Raw genomic sequence first — 26238 nt, forward strand, 5'->3', positions numbered from 1 at the left:
CACCAGTGCTGGCCGGTGTCTGTGAGAATGTCTGTCACTGGCAATGCCTTAATGTGATGTCCACTCTGGGGACCCCCATTCCGAGACCTCCACCTGGTCAAGAGAGCAGCGGTGCCAAACTCCACCAGCAGCAGACAGTTCAAAGAGAGGGACAGTCACCCACCATGACTGCCGTAGTTCAGGCCGAGACACACAAGTGGACAGAAGACCATTCAATGCATTATGGGACACTCTGAGTCCCCGGGGTCATGAAGGAGTTCAGCCCGATACCATTGAGCCCACCAGCCCGTCTGTAAGATGGCGAGACGGTGAGGACTGAACGTGAGTGGAGCAGCCAGCAGGGACCGGAAGGTCACAATGAGTGAAACGTGAGGAGTGTGAGGAGTGCGAAGGCTAAAGAGTGTGAAGCCCCCCGAAGGGAGTCAGTCTGTCTGTCTGCCCATTCCCATAACCTGCTTGTTCAGGGCACCTGGAGCCAATCCCAACAACCGTCAGCCACAAGGCAGGAACATCACCAGGTGAACACATGCCAGGCTCCATCTAGCAGTGCCAGTCCACCTAACTGGCATGTCTTTGGTTTGTGAGAGGTAACCCACGTGGACAAGGCAGAGAACACCCAGGTGTGCAAACCAGCGAGGAGCATGAGATTTCAAATTCATTAAGCAGCACAGTGCTTGAACCTGCGTTCAGCATGGCATGTGAATCACATGAGCAAACGGCAATCATGCCAGTTAATGTGCATGGACAGACTGATGGGCATGAAAACATGGACACCAACGAGAAGTGAATATTTACAAGAGGTGAGCCACTGGTAAGCTTTACAAGCCCGTGACCACCAATGAGGTGGCCCATCAGAGCCCAAATACGCACATGGACCTCTGAGGGCACCATTGTTGAGGTGCTCTGGCGTGGAGTGGGAAGTGATATGGTGCCCACTCCTGCCATGATCTGGCTGCTTCACTCCTCTCTCCCTCTGCCAGCCTTTAGCGACTGATGCCCAAGGCTGAAGTTTAAGGAGTGATGTACCACCTTAAAGTGGCACCAGTGTGCAAAGGAGCATGGCATGGGGGGTGCTGTGACGGTCTGACACTGGCAGAGCTTCGGGTTTGGTTTAGTTTTTTTTTTTTTGTTTTGTTTTTTTCTGGCTGGACGTAACGGATTTCCATGCAGCATCGCCCGAGTGCTTTGGTCACACAGGATGCGGCTCATTGATCGTTTTTGAATTTAAGCTTTCGTGATTTGCCTTTATTAGATTTAGAGGCCATTTATTGCTAAATAATGCATCAGCCGCGCTCTCTGTCTGCTTGGCACACTGCAAAAAAAAATACGTGAGGTGCATGAGGAAGGCGATGGCGGCCTGCTGGGGCAGGGTCTGTTTTGAGACGCGGTTTAGGTGGGCCAGTCAAGATGGGTACTTGTGTGTCTGCTTCATATTGCGCATTGGAAGGTGCCCTAGAGAGAGAGAGAGGCAAAAGCCTGCCCAAAAAGGTGCCAGTCCAACCTCTCACTTGCGGATCTGTGAGCCTCATGTGTGTGCCCCCTACACAGAGCTGGCAGTGTCCCAGCTGGGACTGATGATGTGGGTTGACGTCCTGGCAGCTACAGCCTCTGCCACTCTTAACAGGAGTGGTGCCACCCACCGTGCAGGGGATGCCGGGTAAGGCTTTAATTGTATATATTCTCCATGGTCACCCCTGTCCAGAAATCATTGGGACTTTGGATAGAAGAGGAAGCCTTCAGATGCCTTTTTTAGGTAGCATGATCAACACAAAAACTAGCCAAAAGTAAGGTGGGCATCACAGCGCCTTTCCCTGCCTGTTTGAACATGGCAAATCGCTCTTATAGAAATGAAGTTGAGGGCACCTGCAGGTCACTCTCGCCCCCTCCCAGGTGTGTGTAGAGTTGTGTGACTGGTGCCTGCAGTGCTGCCAGGATTGGCTTAGCCTCCTGACCCATTGACTGGCTGGGCACGTTGGACGTGGCTGATGTTTATGGTTGATCCATCCATCCTATTGGTGAATCCGCTTCACTCTGCCCATGTCTGGTTACCCTGTGTGGCACCCCACCCGGACAGCATGCCAGCGCCTTGCACTTGTGATATATGGGAAACTAGAAAAGCCCGTCGTATGATTGGCTGCGACCGCCACCTCTCACTTGGCTCCGCCCACTGCCCAGAACTGGCATGCAGGGTGTCTGCTCAGGTGGTGTTAACAGCCAGGGCACCTTCCCTGGTTCGAGTTTCTTTTGGTTTTTCTGTTTATTATTTTGTATGCTGTTGACATTTTTGTGTTAATTGATTGTTATGTTTATTCGGCATCATGAGTCTCGTGACCTTATTGGGCGTGGCCTGCTGACATCACTGATGAGGCCCCGCCCCCAGCCTCTATATTCAGAGTAGAGGGTTAGCTGCCTGCTGTTGTGGCCTTACTGTCGGAGGACCAGGAGACGACATCAACAAAGCGCGAAACATTTGGCAAAAGTCAAAGAATTCGCTGTGAAGTAAAACGCAAGATGGCGGGGGGTCCATCCAGGCACCCTGGTAATACGAACAAAAACGAAAATCGTGAACATCAAGTCCAAAGAATGTAATCGGGCTCTGCCAGCTCTCCCTAAACCTGTGCCCTTTTTGGGCTTTGAGTGTTAGAAATGGCTACATTGGTGCCCACAGCTTGTCACAGAGCTCGTCCCCTGGTCTACGGATGAAAAGAGGAGGAGTCATTAGAGGGCGCATGTCCTGAAGTGTGTGTGACAGAGGGGCTACCCTGCTCTACCCTACCCAGGCCTGGCAGGGGCCCTCTGTGCACTGGCATCTGACGGGCATTATTGAAAGGCTAGGCTGCTCCTGATGACGAGTCACCGTGGCCTGGGCGCTATTGACAGCACGCTGCCCTCTTAAGTATTACAGCGTCACGTGCCAGGACGTTAAGAGGGGGTCCCTAGCAACGACATGGCTGAGGCTGCTTGAGACGCACAAAATGTAATAAAACCCATGAATGTCTGGCACGTGTGACAATGACGTCACTATTTTGTCTCCATCCACCGTTAGAACAGAAGAGCCTTTCATGTTTCAAGCGAGGCACACGTCAGATGTTCACTTGGTGATTCTGAATGTCAAAAACGAGCCCCCCTTGTTGTTTGAAGGACCCTCTTGTCCTAGGGAGCCATCTTGGTGGTTTGGCCTTGTCGATATTCTGACGCCGCCATTTTGTATTCTGCTTGTTGGACGGTGGCCACTGTTTGGTGGCTATTTCTTCATGGTGGTGTTTGCATTGGCCATGCCACGGTAATCACATGCCGCTTTTGTTGTCACGTCGCACCTATAAAAGATGGCGGCGCACACTTCTCGCTATGCATGTTTTGAGGCTGAAGTATTTTTGGCACTAGGGGTCGGGGTGTGGACGTGAGACTTGGGTAGCGTAGCTTTTGGGTTACGCTTGCTGGTTTGTGCCAATTGGTGTTTGTGACCTCCGTGTGGTCCTCCGTTATTCTTTGTCTCTTCATTTCTTACCCTGTTTTTGCTGCTATGACTGGCTGTGCTACCTCCGCCATTTTGTTTTGTTTCCAGAGGGCTCCAGCCATGTTGCGATTGTGTGATGTCATCACTTGGCGAGAGTGGCTTGGCATGGGCTTACATTGGCACTCGTTAGGGAAATTCAGCCCCAACTGGTTGGAGGGTAGTTCTGGTTTTTGACTTTTGTTCTTCTACTGGCCGCTGGTTTGCTGTCATCCTGCTCTCCTGCTCCCTCTGGATGCTGTTTGTGGATCCGTGCTGCTGTGCCATCCTCTCTGCTGCTCGTCTCGCTTATCCAGCTCCCTCGGGGCCCGCAGTCCTCGTTTTAATCATCTTTCTCATTTCCTTCTCTTCTCTTCCAGATTAACGATCAGGTCCTGTATGGAAGGAGTCACCAAAACGCGTCGGCCATCATCAAGAGCGCTCATTCCAAAGTCAAGCTCGTCCTAATAAGGTGAGGCCTTCAACAGCTGCTGCCTGTCCAACTCCATTAGGAGCCGCCAGGGCCCCCCTGTGTTCAGGCCGCCTCCTCCTCAGATGCCCCCCTCGCAGATCGACATTCCTCCTCAGTGAGAAACGACATCTGAATCCCTCCTTCTGAGGCTCACTTTGGCGTAGTCGGCAGGATCCTAAAGGAGGGAGGACACCCGCCGCCCTGTCTGCCCAGAGACCCTCCCCTCTAGTCGCTCTCGTTTAGTGGAGCTGACTGCCTTTCTCTTTTCTTATTTCAGTTTTCCGAATGAAACGTCTCCCTTGGGCTGCCTGTGCGGCTGCACGTACGCCGTCTCCTTTGCTGTGCTTGTTTAGTGTGCCTGGCAGTTAAAACTCCACATGATATTAAGACACAACTGGGCCCTTTGGTTTAGGCCTGCCAAGGACACGGCTGGGGCTCGGGGCTCAGGGCTCTTCTGAGACGACGTCTGCTGCCTGAGGTGACGGGCGGCTTCATGATGTAGACGTGCAACGCTGTGCACAGGCCCTCGACGTGTGTGTCGGTCGGTCTGTCTGTGTGTGTGTCTCTGTGTCTGTGTGCGTGTGTCTGTCTGTCTGTGTCTGTCTGTCTGTGTGTGTCTGTGTGTGTCTGTGTGTGTCTGTCTCTGTGAGTGTCTCTCTGTGCACGTGTGTGTCTGTCTGTGTCTGTGTGTGTCTGTCTGTCTGTCTGTGTCTGTGTGTGTCTGTCTCTGTGTGTGTCACTGTGTCTGTCTGTTTATCTGTGTCTGTCTGTCTGTGCACGCGTGCCAGCAGACCCCTTCTCTCTTTTCACATTTTCTTCTCTTCCATCCTGGTTCTTCAATCAGATTTTCAGCTCGTTTGGGTGAAGAGGCCAGAAGGCAAGTTGAGACTTTTTTCCAAATGTACTAAAAATGTCAAACGGAGATCTCCCATCGGCATTCCGAGCCGTCAAATTTGGCTCAAGTGCACCCCCATTCTCGTGATCGGCGTTCAGATGTCTGGAGACCACCTGCCTATGGGAGGTCCCAGGGGTGGTCCGCAGCATTGAAGGTCCTCAAGAGCTTGGTGGGCCTCCACGATTCTCAAATGGGTGACGTCTTCTAGAGCTGACCGCCTGGACAGATGGAGCAATCCGGGGGTTCGAGAAGGGCCTTAGTAAGTAGAGGTGACCGGGTGGTCACTTTGGGCTGAGCTCCAGAGTGCCTGTGTGCAGACGGTCAGACCTCCAGAAGGACCCTTCGCTGATTGGGCCTTTAGTGGCCATAAGACGCATGTGCGGGCCCACTTGGAGTTGACACAAGTGGCACCTAAAGGCCTTATTGTCGACATTGACAAGACCAACAATGAACATAAAAAGAGCCTCACTGGACAAAAGAGCCATGACACTTGAATTTGAACCCCAGCCCTGGGGGGGTGCAAATGACAAACTGTAGGAAAGAATGGCGGAGAGAGCACTGCTGTCACTGGAGTCCGTTAAACCTCAGCAAAACGAGAGAAGGAATGAAGTGTAAAAACATTTAACGGGTTCCATTAAGAGTAAAAAAGGGGGCACGCTTGACTCGCAGGGTGTGGCTTTGAGACCCCCGTGATCAGACCATCAGCATGACGGCCACTTTGTTCTTTCAGGCTCTTTTATTTGGTTTTGTGCTCCATCTGTTGGAGTGGAAACTGAAACGCGTCTCATTAATACACCAGAGAGAGGCCCTTGTGTGACTGTGTCGTGAGTGACGTCATTGGTGTCACAGGGCCACTCTGTGCAATTTGCTTCAATCAGGTGACGATTCCAGTGCTCGACCAATCACAGGCTTGGCCTGCTAGCGTCACAGTACTCACTCTTGTGATTGGCTGTCCAGTAACCTTACATTCGGTTCGTCTGGTTCCAGTGCCAGTGGTCCACTCCAGCCCAGTATGAGAAGAACTGACGACAACAGGGCGGACCCCACTGAGCAGACTATTAGGACCCTGACCATAAGCTTCATTGAGCCCACATCTGCAGAAGGAGACCCCCAAACCCACAAACACACAAATGTGCGTTCTGGCCTGACAGAGACCTGCACTGTTAATCAGTCACACCATCCTAAGGTCGTACACTTTGACATGGTGGGCTGGTCTGTGCCCCCTGAATGCCAAGGGGGCCGCCATTGATTTACATGCGCCACCTGTGTGGCTTCATAATGTGCTGCATGCATTGAAAATGCAAAGCGGGGACACTTCACTGTCCGGGTTCAGCCATCTCGGTGTAAACTGTGACCCCTCAATGGGCCACCCATCCCCTTCAGGTGCATAGAAAACTGTCACCCCCAGAAAACATCCCCAGGGCAGAATCCCTCACTTGGGTGGTCCTCGTCCCCTAAGGGTGCTGTTGAGTGATCTCCCCCACCGGACGGCCTGTCTCCGCTTGTCATCCTCGCTTCCCTTTCACTGTCACGTCCCCGTTACTCTGCATCTGGCAGTGACAGTGATGAGTGCGACTCTGGAGAGGAGACCCCTCACCTTCAACTGCCGCATAGTAATAAAGATATTAAATGGCAGCAGGGGGCATCATGAGGTCACGCCAGTATTATCTCTGTGGTAGCGGCGGGCACGACGCAGCACAAGGCTGTAAAAGTAATTTAGAGCTGCCATCTGCAGTCACATTCACGGCTGACATGACACTCGCAGAGCTGCCAGGATTGCAGGCCCGAGCTGACAACCTCTGCCGTGTTAGAAAAATGCCAGAGGGCCAAGGTCGGACCACCGTCAGCTCCTTACATTCAGGTTATTTGTGTCACTTTAAAGTGACAGGGCTGCACGTCCTCCTGCACTGCTGGTGAACCCCTCGCCTGCTGAATGGCACCAGCGCCCTCTGGTGGGGCCGCTGTGGTGTGCAGAGTTGATTCTCCAGGCATGAGGTGACCCCCATAGTGCCCGGGGGCAGGCAGGCAGCCCTCCTAAAGTTTGAGGGGAGTCTTGAACAATGGCGGCCCATTTGGCTTGCCCTGCCTCTCCATGTCCATCCAGGTGCTCACATTGGTGTAATTGATGGATGCCAGGTTGGCACAGGCGGGGCACAGTCCTGCTCAGGGTCCACTGTGGTGCTCCACAACCCAGACTTCAGTTGACAATGTTCGTCAAGTCAAGCAGAGGGTCCGTAACCGGGCAGACAAAGGTCCAGTGGTCTGGTGCTCGAGGGGTCCTTCCCTGGTCGGAGATCGGTGGTCGTTTTTGTTTTCCATGCTGTTTTTTTTGTCCGACTCTCCTTCCAAAAGAAGAAATAAAAAGAAAAGTTTCATCCAAAGGCTAACGGTTTGATTTCTGTTTTCTTTTCTTGGAAGAGCTGCAGATGCTGTCACTCAGATGGCGGTGCCACCCTTCCCAGGCTCCTGTGGTCTCATGTCTTCCTGTCAGGTAGGCACCACCTCTTCTTATGCTGTGCCTATCACACAGGCCGTAATCCGTATGCCATGAGCGTCTAAAGCTGGCAGTAGCGTTTGTCTCGGCCTTAACAACAATTTGCTCTTTGCAGCCTTCGGGTTCTTCAACGTGAGAGCGGCAGGACGTCGGGCATCCCCTTGTGGACCGGGCACCTCTGAAGCTACGGGTCCCTCTCTGTGTGTGTGTGTGTGTGTGAGGCCACCTCCTGCTCATGACGTGGCACACCGACAGTGCCAGGGGGCAGTGGTGGCATCTTGCCACAGATGTTTGATTGCTGTGACTTTGACAGGCACACATCCATCGGGTCATTCGCAGCTCCTCCATTATCTGTCTGTGTGGCACATCTCCTCTTCTTCACTCTGAGCCACTGCCAGTCCTTCCACACGATGCCACGTTAATGTTATGCCCCACACATAAACATTAAAACAACGCTCAGAAATGAAGTGAGCGCCACTGAAGGCCTTAATGTCTGCCGACAGCGGGTTTGGGTGGGACGTTTAAAAGAACGAAACATCTTCCTGACCAAAGCGTTGGCATCGTAAGTTCACGACTTTGGTGAGGCTCAAGTCACTGGTAGCAGAGCTGCGTTTTACCAGGGTACACGCCGTACCCGCCCAGAGTGTGTCCCAATGCAGTCCTCAATAAGTTAATTGTGGCTGTGGGGTGGGGTGGGGTAGCTGAGTGGTCTCCATCGACGTGGTTGTAACCAATCACTAGAAAAGCCCACCCTGCGGAGCGCACAGCTGCTGCTTTGGTCTTCCAGATGCGACCTCTGACCTCTGGATTGTAGAACTGGTGCTAAGCTGTACAAGCATGAGCCCCTCTTCACCTTCCAGGAAGACCGCCTGGGGGGATACAGGGGGCCAAGCACTTTAGTTTGGACCAGAAATGAACCGAAAAGCCGAATCATTGGACTTGCACCCCACTGGTCCAGGAGGTGTGCCAGGGACCCCAAGATGGCTTACATTCAGGGCTTTCTGGCCACGCTGGGCCTCTGCTACCCCATCCAGTCTGTCTTTACAGATCACAAGAGTAATCGACATATGAGGGCAGCGAGTCAGCTGGTATCTGTGCCAGCCGGGTGACCCACCACTCGTCCAGGGTGGTATCACTTTGATTCTGCTGACACTCGCTTTACTCTGCTTGTGTTTCGGGCACATTTGTGCGTCTGAGTGAATGAAGGTGTACCTGACGTGACACTCACTGCCGAGGGGCTACAAGAAAGGGGGACGTGTTTAACTACGAGAGATGCCAACCCTGCCGGTGGCCAGCTTGGGGAGTATAAACAGACGAGGGCAGTCGATGAGACTTGGGGTGTTCTGAAAAGGAGGCGGGCAGGGCCACGAGTGGGACCCTGGCACAACACAGCAAGCCCACCTCAACCTCATCTTTGCAGGGTCTTCAGAGTGGCATTTTGCAGATTCTTTACCAGTTTTGTTCGTCTTTGCCCGTCCACACGTAGGAGATTGTCACTGAGATCCTGAGTGACAGTTGGCGTCACAGTGACCAGTCATGAGGGGCGGCCTGAGCCAGCAGGGTCCCTGTAGTTTCTTGGTTCAAACCAACCCCACCCCCCCGACTTGTCTAGGACGGGCTGCCCTGAGGTCTCTTGGGTGCCTTTGAGGTGGTCTTGTCCCCTTTGTCCCTGACTTGTTTTCAGGGTCACCCTTGTGGTCTGCCACCACACTGTTTGACTTCCGTGACAGACGGGTGGGATTGGGAGCAGGTGAGCCAGCAGGTGGAGACCACTGAAGGAGCCAATCGGGTGAGACATGGCACTGAGCCTGAGATTGGCAAAGGGGAGCAAGACTTGCCACATGTCGCCATTGGGAACTTTCATTGGATTTGTCCTGAGGGTCAGCTGGAAGGCATTCTGGAGACAATGAAATGGGAAAAGAGTTTGGGGGGCCGAGTACTCAAATTCAGGTTCAAAGGAGGTGTTACATTTACATTGTGCAAGAGCAGCAGAATGGCATGTGCCAGCCGGAGGGGCAGCTTCACCTCCGGGTGTTGAGGACTGGTGGCTTTTGCTGGGCTGAGTGGTCCGTTCTCGTCCAGATCGCTCTAACGAGGTCCACACCTCTCTGTGGACGAGGCGGCCTGTAAGCTGGCATGGCGGTGGCCGTGGACCCCCAGTATAATTTATGGCCATTCCAAGTGATTGACCAGTGGGCACCGTCGGCCTGGGCTCGCCGCCACATGTTTACGGACTTTGGAAGATTTTTATGTTGCTCTCTTCTATTATTCTTCATTGTTTTTTTTTTTTCTCCCCAGTCACAAGCCCCCTGTGAAGAGCCACAACAAGTGAACGATGTTTTACAGAATGAGGACCCCCTGAATGTCTCTCTCCCTAAGGTAAGTGGCCCCCTTTCCTTGGTGATGACTCCCAATTTACGCCTTCATTTTATGTAAGAGAAGGGAAGTTGTAAACCGCGCCAGTCAGCTCGGGGTCTTCTTGGCCCCTTGACTGTTCTGAACCCGTAAGCCTGTCCGTGAGGCTCCTTCCTCCGAGGCCTAAAATCCCAGCGTGGTGTCTCAGTTACGTCCTCTCGTGTGTTGTTCTTCTCCTCTTTGCAGGTCTGATCACTCGCTCTTTGTTTTATTTTTTATGTCATTGACTCTTTTCATCGGAGCTTTAGTTTCGGTTTTCTTCATTTGTTGGGCCAATTTGGTCGCCATTTTGGTTACTTTCATTGCAGCCATTTTGTCCGGAGAGGGGCATGTCGCCACAAACAGCTTTAGAAGGTCATCGGAGGAGGCCTTTCCTGTCTCGTAACGGTCACGAGTTTCCTCCATTACAAAATACTGGAGGTGTGTAAGCCCCCCAAAACAAGCCAGGGAGCAGGCCACAATCCTACTGGGTCTGCCCAGTAGAGGCTCACCGGACTTCAGCCAGGCCTTAAAGGCTACCTGCTGGCTTCAGCTGGAGTAGGCCCGAAAATGGAGAACCGGGAAAACAACTTTAAATATCCCAAAAATAAGAGAAGAGAAAACCGTAAACCCTCGGCGCGTCTTGAGAGGCAAATAAAAAACCTTCTGTCAGTCGAGGATTTATTTTACAAAAAAATGAAAAAGAGAAGCTGCAGAGAGCAAAAAGAAGCAGAATGGAGTTGCCTCAAAGTCCTAAGCCAACGAGTCCAGATCTCCGATTCCAAGCTTCCAGCCGTAGGTGGGCTGACCGGCCCAAACGTCCCAGTGCACCCCGGCCAGACGTTTTCGATGTTCACAATTAAAATTCCCAAAGGTTAGCTGGTCAGGTGACACGTGCCAGGGGGGCGAGGGGCTCGCGTGCATTTTAACCGCCTGCTGACTGCACAGTTGATGGCGGCGGAAACTGTAATTAGGACAAAGTCAGAAAATTAGCCGAGCTCATTGGAAGAGCACAGGAAGTGAAAGCAAAACTCCGAGAGCAGACGGCGCAGAAACGAGCAACACGAGCCGTCAATGAGGGCGTAACCAGAAAATCGAGGAGAGCCGCAGCAAAACGACACTCGGCCAGCAGTGCTTTAGTCCGCGAGGATCCGCAACCTTGGACTGGCAGCGAGTGTACGACACTGGCCTGGTGATGCCACACTCCAGCTGCCTGGCCAATCGGAACACACACAGCGCCCACGTCATAGGTAATGGCGGCCCAGCAAACGTCAATCCGAGCGCGTCTGCAAACACGTGAAACAGAAACGAGCGTAACCCGCCGTCATGGTGGCATTACTTCAGTGGCGGTCGTCTTTATCCACAGACCCTTCTAACATCTGAGACCTCCAGTTGGTTCGTTTCTTTTCTTTTTTTTTTTGGTGTCTCCAGTTGGAGCTGGCAGTCGCAGGGTTTGAAGTCCAACGCCCGCCACAGTGTGCCACACGGCCTACTCCTTGGCTTCCCAGACCCCCAGGATGACGCTTTGACTTTAAAGCCAATAAACAATCGGGAATGAAACTAACAACTTAGTCAAGGAAACCAATGATGATCATCCGTCATTAAATCTGTCACGTTATATAGCGCCTTTCAAGGTGCACATCACCCGAATTCATGAATGGTGCCCAACAGCAGTGTGGCTCCTGCTTTGGCAGCTCAGTGTGACTCGTGCGGTCATCAGCCGTCCACTTTTAGGCGTCTAAGCCCCCCTCCATGTTGTTGTCCCACTCACTCGCAGCACTTCCATGAAGTTTCTGTTTCTCGCAGGATGACGACAGCTTGGATTTGGAGGAGCACCTTGGAAGAGATGACATCTTCAAGAACTTCAGCGAGGGGACGGCCACAAAGGTCAGCAAGTCGCCGCTACTTTGGTTTTCTGGTGACTCTGTGGCAGGGGTGTGGCATGTCGGACATTGGAAGTGGGTCTGCCTGGGGGTGTCGGACCCTGCCAATGAGCTGCGAGTCTTAGGAAGTGGGAGGGGCCTCATGCTAGCACACGCCCACTTTGACATGTCCTTTTTTGGGCCGCTTTGCACTTCCCGCCAGTTCTGAACCTGCTTAATCCGGATGAGGGCACAGGTGACGCAGATTGTCCCGGGAGTTAAAGAAGCCATTGGCACTCCTGAACATTATGAAATTATTAAAGGTTCCGGACCACCACTGTGTTGTAACATCCGATATTCTGAGAGAAGCTGTCAGCGGCTCGCTCAGATCGGAATAAGGAAATGGTGTAGTGCAGTTCTGTGTTTTGAAATAGGAATATTCCCAGGTTTGCTCCATGGATTATCTTGTGGGGGCTTCTAGAAGTTTGGGACCCCGGCCCTGGATGCTCATCCCCAGTTTTTTTTTTTCTTTCATTTTCCCTTGCAGGGTAGTAAATTGCTGGAGGAAGCTGGAGAGGGCAGCACTGCAGGGGTGGCACCACACGAGCAGGTGAGCCTGCCAGTTCAGCGGGGCACAGGGCGAGGACTGGGATGGCAGCCACAAACCTCATTCTGTTTACACGACTCAGCTGACTGACTGCTTCTGCTGCCACCTGCTGGTACCCAGTGGCATTGGCTCCTACTGCTGAGTGCACTTTCTAAGATGTCCTCTTTGGGTGATTTAGCTCCACTCCATTTGCTCAGTGCCTGGCATTTAGAGATTGGTGTATGATGCCCTCTGACTGCTGGGTATGCCACAATGCCCTGTACCCCACCCTCCTGGACTGCACACCACTATGCAGAGTTACATATTGAGGGGAGCAACAGGCTGCAGGAATGAGTGGCTTGTTTGAAATTTGTACCCACTGGCGTCCAGTCATGAATCCCATTAGTCCACCCGCTGGGCCATAGCGGCCAGTAGGCAAGGCTGCAAACCGCAGTGTTTGGATTTGAGCTGATTGCCTGTGGTGGGTGTGATGGCAGCTCCTGTTCGTCTAGGGCCACAATAAGGGGGGCTGCCATCCGTTAGTCCTTCAGGCAGCTAGCGGTACCTTTAGGTTTCGGCCAGAAAGCAGACCACCAATCCTTTTCATGGAGCCCACTGCCTGCTGGGATATCTCGCCAGAGCGGGCCTTGGGGGGTTTAGAGGAGTCAGGTGACTGGCTGGACTGCTGACCCCCCAATGGGCACTTTTTGGTCTGAAGGCAGTGGTGTCATTTGAGGGAATTGAGCACTGATGAAGTCTCACTTAGGTGCCAAGGGGGCTGCCAGTTCCCTCAGGTGGGCAAGCAGGTAATGTGTGACTTCTTTTCAGAGTTTTCAAAGTCATGTCAACTGTTTCCCTCTTGGATTTTCCAGACTTCCGTGTTTTCCCACTCATCGACAACTCCTAATAAACTGACCCTCGGAGACCAGGAGAAGGCGGCGGCCCCCACGTCTCTTCCTCTGACTGCCTGCGCTGCCCCAGACTTGGACGAGTTCAGCCGCAGTAAGTTTCTTGTTGAGTTGTGATTGTGACGTCCCCACCCTGATCTTCACCAGAAGGTGGCACCCAAGTCCCTGACCGCCCTGGCGGTCTACTGGGGGGAGCCAACATGCCTGTCTTCATTTGTGAAGGTGCAGTGCCACTTGAAGTCCGCCTTTGCGACCGAGTTTGCCAAGGCCCAGTTGCCCAGTCCAGTGATAAATGACACTGGTGCAAGGCCTCGGTCTTTGGTGGAGACCACACGGTCGGACCCTTTCCACGGGGTTTCCAGGTAATTTAATCCAAAGGCCTTCCCGATACGGATTTGTGGGTGGCATGACAGGGCGCCTCCTCTGTCAGCCCGTGTGCCTGGGTGGTATGTGGTGTGGGCGATGGGCGTAGCGTGGCAGTTTATACTGATGCTGATTGTGATGGTCTGGTGACGTGTGTGCGGTGGGCCGGCTGCATGATGACCAGTAACTGCGTAGGCCGACGCCCCGTTACCAGACTTGACCAGCCTTCATTTACATAATCGTAGCGAGTCGCGGTGACCGTTGGGGGAGGGGTTCAGTCGTGCAGTGGGCCGTGACAAACTGGGACAAGTCGTCAGGCGCGCGTGTGTGTGTGTGTGTGTGTGTGTGTGTGTGTGTGTGTGTGTGTGTGTGTGTGTGTGTGTGTGTGTGTGTGTGTGTGTGTGTGTGTGTGTGTGTGTGTGCGTGCTTTGCTCAGCCTGGACGAAGGTGGCTGTGAAGAAGTGTAGAGAGGCCCGTCTGTGCCAGGGTCTCGTGTTTGTACTTTAGGACCCCCACTGATGCTGCCATGTGATGAGAAGGACGGAGAGAGTCACGTACTCCCCTGCCATCGTGTAATTGATCAGCCAGGATTTCACTCTGTGTGGTCTCCTCTGAGGTTTACGTGAAGGTCTCTACTGTGACTAACGTCACCTTTCTGGTGACAAATCCTCCGTCGAGTAACAATCGGGTCTCGCCTGCTCCTTACGATACGATAGCATTGGACAAGGTGACCACCATGGGCCTCCTACTGCTCGGGCTGAGCACGTCCTCACTTGAAATGGCAGCCACGTGTGCAGATGACGCACGTGGCCCCCCGCCATTGACAATACTTGATGTCTCCACACCAGGACCCTCCGTCTGCTGGCTTCACTGCCCGTGGGCCCCCCCGGCCGAGATATGCCGCATGAGTGGCATTTGCCCCCAACCTTTGATTCATTTCATGTTGGACCCCCAGGGGTCTGAGAGTCGCTGGAGTCTCTGATGTTCTTGGCTTCCTCTTCCCGTTAACCTCAAAATCCTCCATTCTCTCCCCTCAACAGGCAACACCCCCTCCCCTTTTGTGCCGATGGACCCCACGAGCTGCCCAGTCATCCCAGGCCAGGAGACGGTGATTGAGATTTCCAAGGGCCGCTCAGGACTGGGGCTCAGCATTGTCGGAGGGAGAGACACCCAGCTGGTGAGTTGAAGCCGAGACCTCCACGGCCCTTCTGATTGTGTGGTCTGTGGTGAGACCGGGGGGCCGCACCCAGGGTGGGATCTTCTCTGGAGGCCTCAAACAAAGTGGTGAATGTATGTAAACGTGTGTCGTGTCACGAGAGCCGCAGAGTACAATTTAAGGACATTGAATGGCGAGGAGCTTCGATGGGGACAAACGCTGAACAACCGCAAGAAGCCAGAAAAACCTCGCATTGTGTCCAGTCGTCCGCTCGCCACGTCCCAAACGCGCTCCTTTTAACTCAAATGACAAAGCAAACGGACGCTCTCTCGAGTGACAATGACGCACATGCGCTCAGATGTGATGAACGAGCGTTTGAATAGTAGACCCGCCTCCCTGTTCTCTCATTGGTCACGAGTCCCGCTCGTTCATTGGCCTGCTGCACGCACCACAGGACCTGCACAAAGACGGCGCCCTTGGAGAAGATTAGAAGTTAAAGAGCAGAGGGTCCGAATCGCACATCCGTGAGGCGTCGACACGCAGACGGCGCCCGGGGGTCCGGCGGTTGTGGGTGTGGAGAGACGTGACGGCGGGAGGCGGGTCTTCGACTCCAGCGCTCCATTCGCCTTCCAAAGTGGCTTATTTGCCGGTTACTTTAGTAACAATTGAGACCGTTGAGAGCGTGCGACTGGATGACGTGACACGAGTAACGTGGGGGACGCGCTGATCGATCGTGTCTGCTGTCGTCACCACAAATTCCTGATTTAGCAGAAACTTTCTGTCTCTGTTGTGGCTGAGAATCGGAGGTAAGCGACATTAAACAAACCAAAAAAAAATTGTTTTGGGGTCGAGCGTCCCCCTCATCGTTGGGGTCGAGTATTCCTTCAGTGACATCCATCTGCAGAGCCACACGTCACCACAGGTCTATGCCCACAGTTTGAGTGGGCGCTGAGGTCAGGGTGAGTAGGGTTAGTGGGTACCATAAAGACCTTACGGGTTTGGTGTGATTAGCGGGTCAATCACTTTGATTTGTGCCCACCTACAAACTGCTGGCCCAGACGTGCGGTGACGTCACTTCTGTCCTCGGACTGCTGCCGCTGACCTGTGCACCCCCACTACTCCTTTAAGCTTTCCTAGAGCTGCGGTCGGTCGGTCGGTCGGTCGCCACTAGAGGACGCCGTTGAGCTGAAGTGACTGGCGATTATGGCATTATAAGTGGCTTGATAACGAATACGGTTAACTTATAAGATTACAGCTGCGGGCCTCGTGGATTCTAGATTACAGTTTACAGTTTAGACAGCAAAAATACAAAACTGAGTGCCATTATGAACAACTCCGCACAGGACATTCAGCAGAAGGGTGTCAAGAGACGTCACTGGAGCGCCTCAGTAACAGACAGCAGTACGCCCATATAGCGCCTCACCGGGACTGGAACTGCCCAGTCGCACATCTTTGTTCTTTTTAGTTTGTATTGTTATTAGTCATTCTTGTGTGTGTTCAGACCGTAGTATTTATCTGTCTATTATATAGCGCCTTTCACACCTGTCTGTCTGTCTGTCTGTATCAAGCACAGGGCTGCTTGGGAGTTTAGAAGTACAGCCTGTTGGGAGCTCAACCAGATGGATCCTGCCACCCAGCATACTAGGGGATAAACTGCCCCTCTAGGCAAACTCCCACCATCCAGCCATCTTAGCTGGCATGTCAGCCCCAATTCCTCTGCCATCTATGACAACCTAAAACATAATCAAGTTTGAATCGTTGTTACGTAATAATGTGACTTTCTTGAATCAAGTTAAGTTGGGGAGCCTGCACTGGTAGGCGCGTTGGCACACCCACTACATGGCAAAACAACTCGGGATCCCGGTTTGCAACCCCCCAGGCAGACATGCCATCCAGTCCCACCCTTCGGAAATGACCCTCTATCTGCCACAGCCAGGTGTTACGTGGGCGACCCCTTGGCCTGGTCCAGCCACTCAGCTCCCCAACAATGAGGATCACCCTCGGGTAATGGCGTCACATGGCCACAGTGCCGTAACTGACGCTCCCTCACTATGCAGGTCATGTGACTCATTCGGGACTCCATGAGCAACACACAGTCAGACCAACGGGACATGAGGACCCTCTGAAGAGACACACATGAAGGAGTCCAGTCTTCGTCTCAGGCCACTGGATAGCGTCCATGTCTCACAAACAGGGGGCAGCAGGACTCTAAAGACTTGGACCTTCGTCCTTTTGCTGATATCAGGAGCGCCACACACCCCTCAGTGACCTCATGACCCCCCAAGCTCTGCCAGTCCGTCTACTGACTTCACAGGAAGAGTCACCAGAGTCACATGAATGTCACTGCTGAGGTCAGTAAACCTCTCGATGACGAGGTCGACACTCTCTCCGCAGACAGACACACTGCTGATGGCCGTGCCCAAGAGGTCATTAAAGGCCTGATGTTGGTTTTTATCAGGACCCTCACAAGCCCAGACACTCAGACTCCTCACTCAGTCTCAGGAGCATCCCGATCAGAGCCTCCATTGACTCCACGAAGATCACAGCATCATCAGCAAAGTCAAGATCAGTGAATCTTTCTTCACCAACAGATGCCCCCCAGCCGCTGGACCCCACGACTCTGCCCACCACCCAGTCCATACCAGCATTGAACAGAGTAGGAGCAGAACACACCGCTGACGAACCCAAAAACACAGAGGTCCTGCCTCCACTCTGCACAGCACTCACAGTACCAGTGGACAGGCCGGCCATGATATCCAGCAACCTCGAGGGGATCCCGCCAAGTCTCAGGATGTCCCACAGGGCCACAGCTCAATCGACTGAGTTGGACGCTTTATGAAAATCGACAAAGGCTGTAAAGAAACTCTGGTGATATTCACGTTTGCGCTCCATGAGAACCCTTCGTGTCAGGATGCGGTCGATGGTAGACTTCTTAGGCGTAAAACCAGACTGTTTGTCATTGGTAGGTGAGCAGGTGATCATGGATCCTATTGAGGACGACCCTAGTAAGGACCTTACCTGGCACCGTGAGCAGTGTGATCCCCCTGTACTCACCACAATCCAGGTGATCACCCTTCCCTTTCCAGATAGGGACAACAAGTCCTGTTTTCCCGTCAGTTGGGATGATGCCAGCCTCACAAATGAAACCAAAGATTGCTTGCAATGCCAGGAGGACAGCCTTACCACCAGCCTGGAGAAGTTCACCCCCAGATACCACAGATCCCTGCAGCCTTCACTGCCCTCAGCTGGTTCACCACCTGTGCCATCTCAGTGAGACTGGGGGGTTCACAGCTAATTGGAGGATCAGCCTCAAGAACCAGAGGACCAGAGATACCCAACGTCCTAGCTGGAGGATCAGCTTTGAACAACTGTTTGGAGAAGCCAGCCCAGCGGGTCACAACTGCAGTGTCATCTGTAAGGACAGTTCCATCAGCTGCCCTGACTGCGACTCTCCGAGGATCAGATTCGGATGTGCGTAATGCTTTGTTTCCTCTGTAAGCAGGACGTGGGTCACTGGACCACAGATGGTGTGTCACCTGCTCACAGACTCCCCTAAGAAACGCCTCCTTATCTGCCCTCAGAGCCGTCCTTCTCAGTTCCCGGTACAGACCAGAGTTGCCATTGAGCCATGTGCTGCGACTCCTCTCGATGACATCCAGGGTGCCCTGTGAGATGAAACACCTCCTTCTGGGAACACCAACACCACCCTCAGCAACCTTCAGGGTCTTGTCACGTTAGGATCGGCAGTCGTACCCAAATCTACAAGTTCCTCACATAAACTGCGAGCAGGCTCATTAGAAACAGCCTGGTCTTGGAGTCTGGCCAAGTCCAGGCTCATTGTCCCAGTAGGTGGTAACCCACTGGACCTCAGTTGGATCCTCAGAGTAGCAACAACAAGTCTGTGGTCAGAATTCACAAACTGGGCACTTCTGTAGACCCTTTAGACTTCCAGTGTCTGCCCACGAGGACGTGATCGATCTCCTTCACCGCACCACCAGTACTGGAGTACCAAGTCCAACGACGCGGTTCAGGGTGCAGGAACTGGGATCCAGCGATTCACAGCCCCTGACCTTTTGCAAAGTCAAGGACCATTCTCCAATAACCTGTCACTTTTTTGTAAATAAATGTTTGGAAAACTGAATGTTTTCTCAATAGAAAATTTACATAAAATTCCAGGGGACTTAAGCCATTTGGACAGTACTGGAGGTGAACCATCTGTGTGATTTCCAGCATTACTAATATGAAAAGCCTAGCAGGTCAGGAGCCTTATAGGCCATCTTAGTGAGGTCAGAAGTCTTATAGGGTGACCATCTTAGTGAGGTCTTAAGTCTTATACGTAGGCCATCTTAGTGAGGTCTTAAGTCTTATACGTAGGCCATCTTAGTGAGGTCAGAAGTCTTATACGGAGGCCATTTTAGTGAGGTCAGAAGTCTTATAGGGTGGCCATCATAGTGAGGTCAGAAGTCTTATACGTAGGCCATCTTAGTGAGGTCAGAAGTCTTATACGGAGGCCATTTTAGTGAGGTCAGAAGTCTTATACGTAGGCCATCTTAGTGAGGTCAGAAGTCTTATACGGAGGCCATTTTAGTGAGGTGAGAAGTCTTATAGGGTGGCCATCTTAGTGAGGTCAGAAGTCTTATAGGTGGCCATCTAAGGCCGGATTTATACTTCACGCGACGCATGCTCCAGTGGATGCTCCTTATATCCGTTTGCGTACTTTACAGAAATCTGGAGGAATCCAGCAGGTGGCAGTGTGAGATATCATCACGGTGAGAACAGGTTCGGCTTCGCTGTATTGTGAATTGCCTGGAACAGCCATTAAATTCCGATGACATCTTACCGCAATATCTCTGAAAAGGATGTTTAATGATTAAATCCATCAATCCAGGGATGTGTCCATTCCAGCTAGCACTGGGCACGAGTAAGAAACAATCCCTGCACAGGGCATCAGCTCATTGCAAGGTGAATACAAGACGCACTCACTCACACGCTGGCGTCATTTTAGTCATTTCCAAATCTGCATATCTTTGGAAGGAAACTGGAGCTCACTGTGGAAACTCCAGGCAGGGAATACCAGTGATGTGACTCCTTGTGAGACAGCAGTGCTACCGCTCTGCCACCGTGCCACCCCCATGTGTGTCATTATTAACAGTATTCGTTATTTAAATGAAGTTAACGACTTATGTGTAAAATGTAACATCCATCCTTTAAAGCATTTCGTCGTGAAAGTGACATCAAGTATAAATGTACGGATTCTAAATGTGCAGAGAGTTGGAGTATCGGACATTTCATGCGCTCAGTGTGGTGATCTATTGCTGTTTGCCGCTGCTCTCCGGTCAGGAGATAAAGACGGTATGTGAGCCTTTTAAAACGTGTCGTGTCATTACGATCGGGAATATGCGACGCTTGAATATCGAAGCACCACCAATGCATCTGTATGTCGACATTTTGCTTCAGCACTTTGAACCATTCATCGAACATCGCAGCGCGCACATCGATCTCGTAGGAGATCTCGTAGTGGCTTTCTGTCACATGTCGATAGTAACCAGAGATGTCACCCTGCGCCCCCCGACTTTTTGCTGGTACCGCAAGTGGCGCCCGCGTCGCCTTCATTTCTGAGGACCTGCTCAGAGGACGCGTCAAATGAACGCGTGGCAGCCATGATGGGTGAGGTCAGCAGCCTAATGTAATGTCGTTTGAGCTTCTCCACAGTGATTTTGCACAGTACTGCGAGTCCTTTTTATTTTTTACTTCTCCTCCTGTCCGTTGTGCAGTTCAGTCCTCAGAACAATCTGGACGAGAGCGGGCCATTCAGCCCAACGACGCTCGCCAGGCCGGTCCACTGATTTCCTCCAAGAAAACATCAAGTCGAGTTTTGAAGGTCCCGAACGTCTTGCTGCCCACCACACTACTTGGTAGTTTTCGTGCCAGCAGGACTGAACTCGAGGTGACGTACCCCATTGTCCATTTCATCATCAGGCTCCTTTGACTTTATATCAGCACTAACCCTTCTGAGGCCCTCATGTTTGAACACTTCAAGTGCAGGCCAGTTAAGGGCCACGTGGCGACTGGATTTGACTGGACAGGCTTGAGTTTCCAGTTTGTTCTCCAGTGTGCCACATCACCTGGCCCTCAAGGCAGCGAATGGGATTCGGTGTCACCTCTTTGAATTTTACAGCCACCAGTATGAGTGGAAAAGGCCACTCTGGGCACCCAGCATTGTGTGAACTTCTGTCCTTGTTGGCCGCCGTGTGTTTGCTGATTTGTTCCATGAAATGAAGCCTTTCTTCTTCTTCTTCTTCTTCTTCCTCTTCCTCTGTGTAGAATGCCATCGTGATCCATGAGGTCTACGAGGAGGGGGCTGCAGCTCGAGACGGCCGCCTTTGGGCTGGCGATCAGATCCTGGAGGTAGGCCTTGGTTTCTTCCTGTAATTTGTAAGTGCCCGGTGTATACAGCACCCGCTCTTCTAGTTGGGGTGACAGCAGTGGTGGCCTGTCCCATAAGCCACACAACACGCCTGCCATCTCGGGACACTCTGAGGAAGTTTACTGAAGAGGCGTTTCAAAAGGGGCTTCGGCCCATAGCCTGAAAGGCAGCGTTCGGTGGGCTCCTGTTTTTCCAGCTGGCAGATCCCAGTTCAGTGGCACTGCCTTCTGGAGACGCGCGTTATCTTGACGTCCAGAGCCCTGGCGGCTCCAATTAATCACGCGGGTGTTTGTCTTGGCCACCACAGCCAGCGAGTACAGTTTGTCACCCAGCGTTTGGCAGGGAGCAGCCGGTGTGGCCTTTGCCTTGTGATTTATGTCACATTATTGGTGGCAAGTGGGCGAGTACTGCCACCTGCCAGACCCTCACAGCTGTACGATTGTCCCCGTGCTGCTTTCTCGTCACATTGCTTTGCCGTCTCTTTCAGTTTCTCCTTCCTTTCTGAAGGTCAAAGGTCGCCCAGTTTATAGCATTCGGACGTGACGCTGGGTGTGTCTGCTTCTCTTTACGTGGTGACGAGGACCTCGGTGTCACTAGCGAAGAGGGCACAACTGGCCCATGTGAAGTGGGCCAAGGTGGCGTGTTGGGTGGTCTTTCAACCACAGGAGATTTCCTGAAGACACCCTGCCCGGGTGGTCCTAACGTGTGGTGGACGCACTTCACGAGTTGGAAACTTCGCTGGCCAGGCCTTCCTACACGTGTGTTCATGTGTGTATTGTGACCAGTAGGGGGCGCTGCAGCACCCCAAACCCCAGGTGCAAATGCGAGGTTTAGCGACACACGTGACCTTCCAGAAGGCTCCTTCAAATAAACGCAGTTCCAATTCTTTCTCTCTTGTTTGCTTCTCCAATGCCAGGGTAATGGCCCGTTGGCAGCACTTCTGGGTCAAAGTAGGGATTACAAATCCTTGTGGCACCCATGGAACCCGACAAGGCTGCCCTATGGGACTCCAAGCTCCCAGCATGCCTTGCAGGTGCCCGCACAGGTAGGGTAGCCCAGGGAGACTGGCACCTGGCCTGTCAGGGAGTGAGTGGCCTTTGCCAGGTTGTCTACCCATGTCCTTCCATCCTACTGGCCTCCCAGCTGGGTAGGGGTCTTCAGTCCAATCCTGCTGGGAAGCCAAGGTGCCCACTTTGTCAGTCTTGTTTGTGCCCACTCAGTGCCAAGGTAAGGGATCAGAGCCCATCCATCACAGTATCTCACTAAAATGAAAGGTGCTGTACAGAATGGAGATTTACTGGCAGTGCCGCGGGGGTCCGCAGTCTTCACGTGTGTCTGGCCGGCTCTCTTGACGTTTCTCGTCTCCCCCTTGCAGGTTAATGGCAGCAGCCTGCGCAGCGCCACCCATGAAGAGGCCATCTCCGCCCTGAGGCAGACCCCCCAGAAGGTGCAGCTGACCGTGTTCCGGGATGAGGCCCGCTTCAAGGAGGAGGAGAACCTCGACATTTTGTTTGTGGAGCTTCACAAAAAGCCCGGCCGAGGACTTGGCCTCAGCATCGCCGGCAAGCGGTGAGCGCACATCCCCTTGGGACAGGAGTGTCATTGTCATACTGCTGCCACTGCCACACCTCTGGGTGTCGCGTGTGCCTTTGCTTTGGGCTCCTGAGCTGAGGAGACCTTAGGAGGGTTTGTACTTGGGTGCGATGGCCTCGCCATGCGGGTACACCCAGTGCTCTCGACGACGAATTTCAAAGTCCGAGAGAAAACAACAAAAAATACAAAAAACAAATTCATGTCAGCCAACCGTGAATGGCCGGGTGAGGGAATGACAGGCCACAAAAGAGGAGGAAGAGTCGGGACACCAGCTGGGTCTGATGAAGGAGGGTCCAACAAAATACGCCGCTTGGCTTCGATTGAACGACCCGCTCGGGCAAGTTAAACAAATTCAGCTCTCTGCCCTGGAAATCGGGGTCCGTCACTGGAGCTCCGACCGGCGGGCTGCTCTGCCTGCGAGTGACGCCTCCGTCTGGGCACCTGGCCTTGATTTTGTACGCGGACTGGATGGGGCGGGGCTAAGTGTGCTGTGGGGAGAGGACGAGAAGAGGAAGTCGGCAGCGGTGCCCCCCGGCGGGTTAGCACGTACTGCGATCGAGCCGGTGAGCAAACCCTCGGGCGCGTCTGCGTGGCTCCTGACCTCCCAGAAATGGCATTTGGAGCAACGCCATGCACCGCTAATATGCGTCAGTTGCTCTTTATATTCCTGACCAACGACCATTTCTTTTTAAATGAATCAGCTGCGACCTCGCATTTCTTCGAGTAGTCCGACTGGAAACCCACGTGGGGCGCTTTGAAGTGGGACGGAGAAATGTCACCAGCCGGAGCTCCGAGAGCGTAGCATTAGGGTGCCTTCCATTCACCTCAGAGGTCGAAGCTGCCGATGACGTCACAGCCGAGTTGAGCGCGATCCAGTAAAGCGCTCGGAATGCCAATATGGGGGCCACCAGGAAAGTGTTTGTCCAATTGGCTTTCTTGGAATAAATGGCAGTTGATAACAACACAATACGCGGTAATGTGAACATCCGAGCACTGTGGCAACGCGACCTCCGATTTAATGAGACCTACCAAATAAACACAAAGTGCTGATAGACAACTCCATCTAAAGTGGCCGAGTGGTGGCTCTGAGGCTAAGGATCTGCGCTGGTATCCCGAAGGTCACTGTTGGGCCCTTCACCTTCAATTTCTCCAGGGCCCTGCGCTCTGACCCCAAGGGGTAGGCAAAAACGAACAAATTCCTAATACGAGAAATTGTATAAGGCGACATAAAGAACAAAAAAGAAAAAGTGCACAATTTTGGATTGATGTCATAATCTGAAGCAGGACAAACTTGAACTTGACAGACCTGAATAGGAAATCCAACTGGCAGGGGCATTGAGTTGAAAATTCTGACTTCCCAGTTCAAATGGAATACAGCGTTCGGCGTTTTACCTTAGCAAGATGGCCGCCTTTGAGGGCCGTGTGCCTTAGCAAGATAGCCGCCTTAGAGGGCCGTGTGCCTTAGCAAGATGGCCGCCTTAAAGGGCCGTGTGCCTTAGCAAGATTGCCGCCTTAGATGGCCGTGTGCCTCAGCAAGATGGCCGCCTTAGAGGGCCGTGTGCCTTAGCAAGATGGCCGCCTTAGAAGACTTCTGCTGTACTCACAACTATACATTTTACTAAGGTGAAAGGTCAACATTGTGCAGGAATTCAGGGAGCTTTGATTTGTCCAAATCCTCAAAACTCAGAGTTCGCAGTTCACATAGAATCACACACACAACTCTTTGCCGTCTGTACAATAAGCCGTGAATGCAGCACTCCTGTTAGGTTTTCTCCCTTAGCAAGATGGCCGTCCTTTTGTGCTTCTCAGATCCACACAAAAAGGAATTCAACATCAACTCCTAATTTTTTCTGAAAATAAAAGCCCCCACGTGTGCTGACCAAATCGCCTTTAATCTGCCAGCAGGAATGGGACGGGAGTTTTCATATCGGACATCGTGAGAGGAGGCGCCGCCGACCAGGACGGCCGGTTAATGCAGGGGGACCAGATCCTGGCCGTCAACGATGAAGATATGCGCAGCGCTTCTCAGGAGACCGTGGCTGCCATCCTCAAGGTATGTCAAAGTCAAAAGTGGGCGAGGCCACGGACCACAGCAGCGGGTTCTGGGAAGCAAAATCTTTACTTTCCCTTTGGCCACTGGAATGCGTCTACAGCAGAAAGTTCCTGGCAAGTGGGAAGTTGAGGCTGTCTGCAGCACGGCCTTCTGGGAAGTGTAGTCTTCAGCTTTCCTATGGAGCTGCAGAAAAGCAAAGGTTGAGGTTGGGCTAAGGTAGCAAAGCCTTCTGGGAAATGCGGTCTTTAGCTTCTCTCCCGCGTTCTCTCTCATGACAAGGGTGGGCGACGAGGCTTTTGGGGGTCTCCTCTCATGTCTGTGGTCTCCTCCCTGCAGTGTGCCAAGGGGCTGGTCCAGCTGGAGCTGGGACGACTCAAAGCGGCTTCCTGGGTCTCCTCGAGGCTAACGTCTGAAGGGAGTCAGGAGGTACGTGTGGGCGCCGCTCGGCTTTCGCCGCCGTGTCTGCCCGTCCCGTGTGTGTGTGTGTGTGTGTGTGTGTTGGTTCAAAGTCCTCCTCCCAATTGTCTCTCAGCTCTGAGAAGGGGTGGGGTGTCATCATCGGGGTCTCCTTAATGCGGAAACAGTTAGGGCTGAGAAGGTGACAATGTAGGTGAGTAAACTGGGGAGGCTGTCCGTCTGTCCGTCCATCTGTGCACAACGTTGTTCAAAGCCCCAGACGGTAAACGGCTTAAAGAAGAGAAGGCCGCGGACACAAACTGCCACCCACAGTACGTCATGTTAGGGCTCTGCACACTTCAATTGTTTCAGCTACTTTTATTGTCATTTTAAATTATGAACAAAAGGTAATTGTGCCATTTCTGCCACTTTCTTTTCTTTCTTAAATTGGTGCCATCATCACAATGTGGTGTCGGTTGTCACAGAGTGCGTCTCCTCAACAAGCGTAGTTAACGTATGTGATCAAATAAAAAGCGGCCCATCAGCCCCACCGTCATCCACAAGGACGTCCTGACGGGTTTGAGTTTCTCTGCGTATTCCTCGTGTTTTGGTTTCCCGGACTGGCGCCTCCTTCTTACGACTCTGAGTGGCATTTTGGTAGCGGCGCATGACCTCTGTTTACGTTGCCTTCCCGCTCGTCTCCATTTCTTAATCGGCCTTCTTTACGTGGAGGGGGAACTCGCATGATGACCACCTGTTTAATCATCCCAAAGCACTAAACATTTCCAGAAATGGCCACTAGAGGGGGAAGTCCGGCCAGAAACCCTGGCTGGATACTAAAAGGGCCACATGAACAGAATGTCAAAGTGTTATTATGACAGAAACGCTCACCGTGGAGCCTCCCACCTCGTGTGTGCTGCTCGATTGTTGGCCGCTGAGGATGAGGAAAGGCGCTATAATCACAGCCCAAACGCGACGGTACATCAAGGTGGACGCCCATGAGTGAGTGAGTGACCCGTGTCTGTGTGACGTCTTTGTGTGTGTGTGTCGTACGTGAGCCGCTGTTGTATTTCATGTTTCTAGTTTCTCTCTTGATTTTCTTTTGTGTATTTTATTTGTTTATTTATTTGTTTGTTTGTTTGTTTG

At 52.6% G+C, this 26238-nt stretch overlaps 1 protein-coding gene across 8 annotated transcripts in view; it reads left to right on the top strand.

The window, feature by feature from the left end:
- Window positions 1–26238, top strand: part of patj (PATJ crumbs cell polarity complex component) — a 118078-nt gene that overhangs the window by 74717 nt on the left and 17123 nt on the right. For 6 of the 8 annotated variants that reach the window (XR_005635420.1, XM_039767233.1, XM_039767239.1 and 3 more), the window contains 11 exons: window positions 3874–3965; window positions 7279–7351; window positions 9653–9733; window positions 11555–11635; window positions 12158–12220; window positions 13069–13198; window positions 14508–14644; window positions 20948–21031; window positions 22426–22619; window positions 24549–24696; window positions 25033–25122. Coding sequence is in view for 7 of the 8 variants with exons in the window: in XM_039767233.1 (XP_039623167.1) it covers window positions 3874–3965; window positions 7279–7351; window positions 9653–9733; window positions 11555–11635; window positions 12158–12220; window positions 13069–13198; window positions 14508–14644; window positions 20948–21031; window positions 22426–22619; window positions 24549–24696; window positions 25033–25122 (1173 nt within the window). In the remaining variant the exon portion in view is untranslated. The remainder of the gene's footprint in view (window positions 1–3873; window positions 3966–7278; window positions 7352–9652; window positions 9734–11554; window positions 11636–12157; window positions 12221–13068; window positions 13199–14507; window positions 14645–20947; window positions 21032–22425; window positions 22620–24548; window positions 24697–25032; window positions 25123–26238) is intronic. The other 2 variants (XM_039767237.1, XM_039767235.1) reach the window with 2 other exon arrangements.

This window comes from Polypterus senegalus, chromosome 10, assembly GCF_016835505.1.
Source record: "Polypterus senegalus isolate Bchr_013 chromosome 10, ASM1683550v1, whole genome shotgun sequence".
NCBI classification, from domain to species: Eukaryota; Metazoa; Chordata; class Cladistia; order Polypteriformes; family Polypteridae; genus Polypterus; species Polypterus senegalus.